Source organism: Penaeus japonicus, unplaced genomic scaffold, assembly GCF_977035675.1.
Source record: "Penaeus japonicus unplaced genomic scaffold, GWHDUDI00000001_assembly GWHDUDI00000030, whole genome shotgun sequence".
Taxonomy (NCBI): Eukaryota; Metazoa; Arthropoda; class Malacostraca; order Decapoda; family Penaeidae; genus Penaeus; species Penaeus japonicus.
Window position 1 is genome coordinate 15,899,699 of NW_028234432.1, and position 10,000 is coordinate 15,909,698.

The 10,000-nt window shown below is 35.3% G+C and overlaps 1 protein-coding gene across 17 annotated transcripts in view; it reads right to left on the reverse strand.

Moving 5' to 3' along the window:
• Stat92E (Signal transducer and transcription activator Stat92E) overlaps positions 1 to 10,000 on the reverse strand; it is a 58,091-nt gene that overhangs the window by 38,066 nt on the left and 10,025 nt on the right. For 11 of the 17 annotated variants that reach the window (XM_043035347.2, XM_043035346.2, XM_086555155.1 and 8 more), the window contains exon 2: positions 3,090 to 3,229. In XM_043035347.2, coding sequence (XP_042891281.1) covers positions 3,090 to 3,223 — 134 coding nt within the window. In that variant the 5' untranslated portion in view covers positions 3,224 to 3,229. Of the gene's footprint in view, positions 1 to 3,089; positions 3,230 to 3,528; positions 3,903 to 9,678; positions 9,866 to 10,000 lie in introns of those variants that run through there. The other 6 variants (XM_043035348.2, XM_086555154.1, XM_086555159.1 and 3 more) reach the window with 3 other exon arrangements.

Consider the following 10,000-nt stretch of genomic DNA (forward strand, 5'->3'; position numbering starts at 1 on the left):
TTGTTCTTCTTTTCATTTTGGTAAATAATTTTTTTATATAATACATGCTTTTTAATGCCAAACTAAGATTGCTTCCACATTTCCATTGGTATTTTCACATAGAAGAAAAGAATATATGAAAAGTTTAATAAAATAAAACTAGAAAGGCATTATTGTAACATTTTTTCAACTAAAATAACTCCTCTTAACATGGCAAATTTTTTTTACGAGCACTTACATTGTAGACACATTCATGAAAACCATACGAATAGGGTGGGTGAAAATGCTCTCAGAGGTTCAGCACAACCCAGCACAGCAAGAAAACACCCCGGCATGAAGTATGTACTACGTACTTGTTATCTTCCCAGTGTAAGTGGGAGTAGGCGAAAATACATCCCATTGTGAATGGGTTAAACCTTTCACAACAGGTGTCGAAAATATGTGACGTGGCAAAAAGTGTGTAATGTATGTGACGTGGCATCGGAATCTGTTCACAGTTTAAGTGTACACACAGTGATGTAATGTTATGGCTATAAAGGTGCTAGCTTCTGAGCTGCAGGATTCCAAAGTCAGCTTAAACCCTTGTTTTGTGACCGATTTAAGGAAAAATGTCATTTAGGGTAGTCTTCGATGCCTGGAGGGTGGAGAAAACACCTGATTAAGATAGGGCAGTTTTGGCTTTGCCTAGTCATAATGCCAGGGTATTTCAAGCATGTAGGCCTAACACTTTGAGCCATTTGCCCAATTTGGCAGAGTTAGAGGTTTGATTGGATTTATAAGATTTGGTATATCCTCTCATTAACCCCTTAACCCCTTCACTCTGGGCAGTAGAAAACACCCCACTTCGCTGAATCTGGGCTGCCAGCACGCGCTAAATTTTAAATGTTGCTATTGAATATAACAAGTTTAAAGCCAAAACCTCAACATAATCATTATGTATTATATATCAAAATATGCATAGTTAACCTCTTCCCCCATGTGCATGTGACAAGCTATTCACATGGGTTGGGGGGAGGGTGGAAAGAGTGACCTTGGTGAGAGGCCTCACTCAGATGACAAAAGAAAACGGTTGAAGTAGTACGGTAAATTAATCATAATAAGTTTTATATTCTTATATAATGTTCCATAAAGAAATAATGAAATGATTGCTAGTAGGGCACATCCATACATCCCTTATTGTAAGCAAATCCCTCTCATATGTAATAATAATGAAAGTCAAGTAAGCCATCATATCATATACGACCTCTATTATCTCATACAGTATCCAGAAGAAAGAAAACTTAATACAAACAGAACTCAGCCATGACGCAGTATGTGCATCCTCAGATATGTCACGAGAGCCGTGAGGACGCAGTATCCCACCGTTTCGACCATTTGGAGCCAAAACAGCCCTGTCGTTAACGAGTTAAGATATAATAACTAATTTAGTAATCCACATGAAAAAAATTATTTTAGTTATCATAGGTACACCAATTGCTCTTATAGAGAATATGTATACCTATATCCTCAATAGTTTGCAGTAATAACCCATAAAGGACATAGTGTTTTACTCTCTGATGCCGAAATGTACTAACAATCACTTCTATTTTCTCTAAATCAAACCAAGCAAATGAACTGTATTTTTTAGATTCTGAAGATTAAAATCTACATTATGAGACTTTATAAACATTACAATCATTTTATGGCTTCCTGAAGAATATAAGTACAGGCTATCCATGGGTTTAACCCGTTAACCCAATGACAATGGTGTGTCACCCATGTGACACCATTATGCCTGATGACGGGGCAACACACCAGTGTGACGTCCCCGAGGTGATATTACTTAGGCCCGGTGTAGGGGGTTGCCAGTTCTCACCAGGCCGGTCGGGATAGGGTTAATGACAGGGCTATTTTGTTGCAGAAGACAGACAAAAAAAGCCATGGCAAAGGTGAGTCCGAATGCTGGATGGCACCTACAGATACCATAACTGCTTAGTTCTTGGACTAAGGCCTTCCAAAGTAAGTCTAATCCCTGTTTCTTTAACCCATTCACGACAGGACGTATTTTTGCTAACTCCTGCTTACACCAGGAAAATTAATAAGTGCGTGACGCTTCATACTGGGGTGTTATCTCGCTGCGTGGAGCCACACTGAACCTTTCAGAGTGTTTTTCACCCACCCTACTCTTAAGGTTTTCATAAATCATCTACAATGTAAAAGCACATAAAAAAATTGCCATGTTCAGAAGAGTTACTGTAGTCGAAAATGTTACAGTAATGCCTTACTAGTTTTATTTTAGTAAATTTTGCTTCACTTCTCTAATGGAAAGTGGAAACAATCTCTTAGTGGGGCTTTAACTGTTTTATACTTAATTTCTTATTTACCAAAACGAAAAGAACAATATAAATAATCACACAGGTACATATGAGTATATACATCTACCTAGTGACATAACATGAAATGATATTACAGGTAATCGACAAATGAGAAGTAGTATTACATTAGTAATTTTTTACTTAATTTTATTTCTTGGCCAATCACACATGATTTTACAATAGTTTTTTGACTCAGATCTTTTTATTCAACCAATCAAGAAGCAGAAATTACCATGATGTCATCCATATCATGTAGTTTTCTGTGATGTAATTTTTTTTACGATACATCTCATTTTATAACACTCATACAACTAAGCTAAAGTAATAATATCTAAAAAATTATGAAAAATGATTATATTTGAGAACAATCTAGCGATCTATATGCTGACGTTTCAGCACGTCGCAACTGAACCACCTGGAACTCAGCGATAAAATATATGTATCAGAACATCACCCGGGTCCAGGGATATTTTCCAATCATGCGATAGGACATCAACCGGAGTGAATGGGTTAATGCTTCTATGGAATAACAATAGTTAGTTTATCCAAAAATATGCCCACACTCCTGAATTTTGGATAGCACAGGCTATCTTGAATTCAACAATGATGCAGCAGCCAGTGCCACTAGGTAAAAGTATATCTGCATGACAATGATAAACCAAAATTATAAGTGAAAATGAAATTAGAAAATACTGGGAAGGAAAGGAAAGGAAAGAGGAAAAAAAAATTGAGATAAGACTTGAAAGAAAGACTAACCATTGCTGCATCTTGTCTTCTATCCATCCTGCCAGGTAGTGTCGCACCTCAATGGGGAACTGTTCACCGTATATACCTTGGACCCGACGGAGGTCATCGGGGGGAAGCTGCTGTGCTCTGTTCCACAACGACATTGTGGCCTGAAACATTAGTAATTATTAATTAATTTTGGAAACTTTCTAGCTTAGGTTATTTCTAATGTATGCCTACCTTCTGATTTTCTAGGGGGGAATAGAAGTTAAAGGAATATATCATTAATAAAAAAAAAAAATTGCAATAACTTTAATAAGTTAAATACTCTTAGCAATATTCATTTACAATTTCTAGATTGAAGTATTTGACTCACAAGTTACTAAACCTTAAAACTATTCATTACATCCTAAAACAATGAAATAACTCTAGAAACCACAATTCTGCAACAATTCAACACGTAACCTACACGCTTCATGCAGCCTCTAGGATCAGCTGATGTCAAACCCATTCTATCGAGCTAAATGTGTACTCTGCTTATTTATCAAACCAAAAGCGCAAACCACAAAATTTAGCTCTCAAAATATATTTTCTCAACCTAAATCAGAGAGCAAGCGAAAATCGTGTGCCTAGAGGGTAAATCCGGCTGCTTCTGCAGCTTTACAATGAAAGAAAGGTTGCACTTAGATATCTTATCTCTGAAGAGCTCTTATCACCAGGAATTTTCCTCCTTTCTGACAAAGGGCTTCTCATAAGCAAGTCGTATCTCGTTTCTCATAATCTTTTTCCACGTATTCTGGCCACCAGTTCTCAGATGTTCTTCACCAATTCGTGGAAAGATGACTGTGCAGAAACACCAAGATAAACAACAATCTAAATTAGGTATAAATTCATTCTAAGCTTCCTTTTAATTATTTTTGTAACTAATGTATGATAGCTTATATATCATAGAAAGTTGCAAGGAATGGACAAGCAAATACAATTGGAGAGGAAGGTTGGGAGGAGGAGGAAAACATGTACATGTGTACATGTACATGTACATACATACGTATGTACATACATACACACACAAAGAAAAAAAAGATGAATAATGGTAATATCAGCAAATACAAAAATAGTAATACCTGCAATAACAATAACTTAAATAATTTTAACAACACAAATAATAAAAACAATAATAATAATAAAATAAATAACAACCCTAAAAACAATCGAACATACAAGCATGTACACCGTCTATTGCCCAAATAAACTTTTTATCTCTTCCCGATACTATCACAGAGAAAATGAACACAACATCAGAAACCCGAAAAATTCTCAATCAATTCCAATAACAAAGTTTAAAGGTTGTACATTATTTCCAACCATTTTATGTGGGAGCTATATTTTGTGAGTATGTGTGTTAGTATGTGTCTAAGTATGGGCCTGTGCAAGCATGCATACGCTCATGCATGTGTATGTATATGCATACGTATTTCCGTGTGGGCATCATGTATGTTTTATATGTATTTCTTCTTGTTTTACTATAAAAACTTGGGAAATGATTAAAGAAACAAATTTTCCTTGTACAATCACCAATAATGGATAAGTGTTTGTGATAAGTACATGTTACTATCATGAAACTAAAGACATGTGAGAAGATATATCAACTTTTCATCAGAAAGTAATATTACCCAAAATCTGCTTCAAGTAAATCAATAATATATCTACAGTAAAGTTTATAGTTATTCTTCTTTCATCAACCTTTTATATGACATTCGTGATTGGTAAATTACACTCATGGACTGGCTAGTAGGTAAGAATAAGGGATAAGTTACTGGTGCATGGTCAAACAATGTTGCATTTGCACAAAATATAAAAATGAAGAGATACCTAGAGAATTTCTGAACACTTCCATGGAATAAATCCATAACATTATATAACAAAGATTAGAATAAAAAACATATTCTCTTCTGAACTTTCTCTAATTTTCCTATTTACTCAACTATAATGACCAAAGGAAAAGTGAGAAACAAGAAGAGCTTGAGAAACCCAACCCTTTTCCTGTATTTTGCTTATGTTCTTCATATATCTATGTTAACACATAAATCCCTAAAAAAATAAAAAGTTCATAAAATGGAAAAAATATGCCAATCAAATTAATTCATACAATTAATATCTACTGGCAACTTTATCATATCTTTCATCCTTTTCCAACATGGAGTACTTGGTTACTTATCTTTCTATCAATTTGTAGGAGCAAAATAAGTAACTATCTCCAAGTTTCTTGAATATAGCAAAATCAGCCATTATTTCCTTTATGTTTCTCAAAAACCAACATTCCTATTATCAAACACCTTTAATCATTTGAATTTAAATCTTCTTCAAAGAATATATTTGCTGAGGAGTAATAGTGAAATGAGGGAGGGAGAGGGGGAGGGGGGGGAGAGAGAGGGAGAGAAAGAGAGAGGGAGAGGGAGAGAGAGAGAGAGAGAGGGAGAGAGAGAGGGAGAGAGAGGGAGAGAGAGAGAGAGAGAGAGAGAGAGAGAGAGAGAGAGAGAGAGAAGGAGAGAGAGAGAGAGAGAGAGAGGAAGAGGAGAGGGGGAGAGAGAGAGAGAGAGAGAGAGAGAGAGAGAGAGAGAGAGAGAGAGAGAGAGAGAGAGAAAATAAGGATAAGCTGGATTTGCGAAGCAGATGCTTCGCCGGACTTATGTGTACTAAGGCAAGCCCGCCTGTGTCAGCATATGCTGACTCGTGAGAGAATGTGCCAACACGTGTTAACTCGATCCGAGCTTGGTCCCTACCCACCGTGCTGACCAGGCATGGCAGTGACCGCCAAGCAACAGTGGAAACTCACGGGCCTGGTCGGGGCTTGATCTGCCGACCTCGGGGACGTGAGGCCGGCAGGCTATCCATTGCGCTATCCTAGCAGCTAAGAGAGAGAGAGAGAGAGAGACAACTGAATGGCCATCGATGATACACAGAGTGGAAGGCTGGCCTCAGAGAAGACAGTAACATTCAAATAGTTAGATTTCCAGCATTTTGATCCCGGTAGATTCTGATCCCTCAAACCCTATAAATAAATTATGTGTTGAGTGGTGCCTAATGATACCCTCTATTTTCAGATCAATAGAAGAATATCTTGCCCATGGTGAGAGGGAGATTAGGAACCAAAGGATAGTTATCACACGACTTTCTCTTCAAAGTTACACATCCATCGCAGTAGACACATTTACATAAACATATGCATATGTAAAATCATCTGCAAAACTGTATACATACACAGGATAATACCTATCACATGACCTCTATGAATTTCATAAATATACATCAACATGTACACTTTACAGTCATCCACATCCAGCTAGACACACATACTCCTTGTTCATGGACATACATTCACTGATACACTGACAAGAGTAAAACGTTTTATTGTCTTTTCATATAAAGTGGTGTAAAAAAAAAAAAAAATTAAAAAAAACAAGTAAATAGAATTCAAAAATCAGTTCATTACAATTTGCCTGCCTTTTGAATCTGTTTTGTTCATATCAAGTTATTCTGCCCCCCCCCCCCAAAAAAAAAAAAAAATAATAATAACAATTCTGAGACACCACCAACTGAAAAATTTAAATTGGTAGTTAACTTTCTACATGTTATTTTCAGTAACTCTTAATATATAAATATCATACACATACCTGTTATCTCTTATTAGAATAGTGTCAATTGTTACATAAATATAAGAATAAAGGCTTCCATGTCATTAGAAAATACAAAGAATAACTTGTTGAAGTTTTACAGAGATATAGCCATATCTTACAGATTTTTTTTCCGTTTATTGATATTGAGTATTTTGGGGGAATACCCAAAATATCCTTATTGACCATCCAATTTTTGTAACATAAGAAAGCAATATATGTGTATAAATCTCAATAATAAATTAAAAAATGGCATGTTAACTTGTCAACTGAAAAGGTAATTCAACATCAAATACTTGCGTGAAGTACAAGAAACAGATACTGCTCTGTAACATAGCTGCACTTAAATGACAAGATCTAAATGGATGTGGAAGGGAATCAATATTGTATTGACTGTCAAGTTTTGGTCTTGATAACATGTAGATGACAAAATTTATCATGGCATATCTAACAGTTAGGAAGATCGGCATGCTATTTTCTTTGTATCCTAAGAGTAATATATCTATTTGGTGATTGATGATTGTAATTATCACTTCAATTACTATAGCTACTTAACCCGTTCCCGACGGGGCCAATCCGGCTTAAATAGACCAAAATTCCGGGACTCTTGAACGCATAAGCCTAACGCATCGGGATTCTCGGCCGCACTGGCCGCGAGCCAGCGCGTCCTCCCGCGCCCCGGGCTGGACAAAGTAACGCGTCCCCGTCGTGTAGCCCAAAAACCACTAGACGTGTTATCTTGTCATCCGTCGTGAACGGGTTAAATATTCACCAAAATGGTACCAATATCACCTAGCACCAGCATCAAAGAGAGGCATCAAGGATATCTACCCACAGTTCATACTGAGCATCAGCTTTGGGGAGAGACAATACATAACCAGATCAGCCTCCACCCCCTGATCTATCTAAATTACCAATAGTGCAGGCTGTACAGGCAAAATGGTTAAAGGAAGGTGAGCCACACTGTGCCAGTGCACAGCCATAAGAACAGGGTGCATTTCTCTTCCCACCTCTTCATATTTTCCTCTATTGTTTTTTTTGTATTTGTCTCTTTTCATGAACAAAAAAAAAGAAAGAAAATGTTTCCCATAAAACTAAAGAAATAGACTTTATAATCATAATTTCCATTTTTTAAATTATTGATAAAAGTATGTCATACAGCATACTTAAGCCTCACAGAACTATAAAAAAACATGGAATTTACTAAAGCATAATCGCTCTTGTATTACAATACTTCTTTGCTCTGAAATAAAATGTGCCTAGAGTGCCTATATTGGGGCCAAGCTAGAAAATAAATTCTCATCTACGCATAGTTATATAAAAAGTTATATTAATACAAATTTCATATTGCTTATAACGTACTTGAAGAAATATCCACAGAAAAAAAAGTAAAAAAGGACTTACAAAACTAACTTGAACTGAGCCACATTTTAAATTCAAGAACACTTGACTCTTCCCCCTTTCTAAAATTCCAAATAATAAGAGTAGGATAAATATCTTAGGGGAATTATCAAAAGTGTAACTACACTGTGCAGCAAAATGTCCGATGAAAATGTAAATATTCAGGTAACATTTCCATCTGATGTGACATGCAACACTTTACGAATATGAGGATTGTGTGTTTATTGAATTTTCTGTTTTTTTGGACCAAAGCTTACATATAACTAAAATATAAAATCAACAATGAAAAAAGAACATTGTGTTCAACCATTAACTATGAAGTGACTATGAAATATAATTCATGAAGAATTAGAAAAGTATTGCTGTTCCAATATTCCTATAGAAGCATTCAAACTTAGGGTGGAAAGTCACCCAGGAGCAAAACTGTATTTAGTAGATAAAGGTATGTATGAGATTGAATAACTTTACAAAGCAAGAGATGTAATTAACATGCTTCAATACTCTTAGTCAGAATTATCTATATTTGTCAAAATGAACTCTATTCACAGCATTTAGTACTGTGAATACTGTGTATCACTGTACACAAGGTATTAAATGAAAATCATAATAAATTGCAACAAAGAATTGCTTAAATATGGTGAAGAGTAAGTGTACATAGCAGCTGTCAATACTGAAACTTGCATGGAAATTAATAACATAGCTGTCAATACTGAAACTTGCATAGAGATTAAAAACAAATGTCAATACTGGAACTTGTATGGAAATTAAAAACAAAGTGGCTGAGCGGCAAACTGGCAAAAAGCCTGCCAGAAAAAATAACAATAATAATAACCTTGAGGAGTACACTATACATTCCTAAACTTCAAATTAATGGCATTCTACAAAATAATTATGGTAATAATAATAATTATTCATCTTTTCATTATTGTCACTATCATTAGCATCATATAATGTTCATAATAAATAACATCAATACAAAAAAAAAAGCTATGATAAAGGAATACATACGAACATTCAATAAAATCTCTTATGAGATAGTAATTACCATGTAAAGACTAAATGACAGCCATGTAATGTACAGGAACTGGCAAAATATTCATACAGAGTTTATATACATTTTATCACATAATTGTAACCTCTTGCATTTCCAAATACATACAAAAATAATGACTAACATCACGAGATTACATAATCCTTGTTTTCACTTAATGTTTTCACTATCAGATTTACTCATCAATTTCATCTCCATGTCATTACTTTGAAATTGAACATTGTGTAATGCATTTTACAGTGATCTATATATCACCTAAGAATGAAGCTTCTTTTTATTTCCATGTATATTAACTGACAAAAATGAATATGTTATGATAAATACAATATCAAGTTCAAAATATTACCATAAGACTTAGTTAAAAAAGGAAACTAATATTGTGGCTGTTTCACTTCACAACATAATACAATATCAGGTTACACTTCAAGTATTTATGGTTCTCAATTTTCATTTCAAGGACTAGTTTGCTAAGAATCACTGGGTGCATCTTTACCTTGAACAGCAATGGCAAATAAATAAACAGTTTTAATTCTCTATAACAGAGTGAATGAGATGGTACGTGAGTGCATACAAATGTCTTAGGTCCACCTCTCTGCTACCACCATCTGGTGACCACACTGGTTCCTTGCACAGAGGACAAGATGGCAGCTGGCATTTCATGGCAGTGTTCACACCCTATTCTGAAGGATAAGAGATGATGATTACATGTTCTCTTAAATTTTGTGAATAAATCCACTGCAAGTCAAATGTGTGCATACAGGAATATTTAGTGGTGTGTGTGTGTGTGTGTGTGTGTGTGTGTGTGTGTGTGTGTG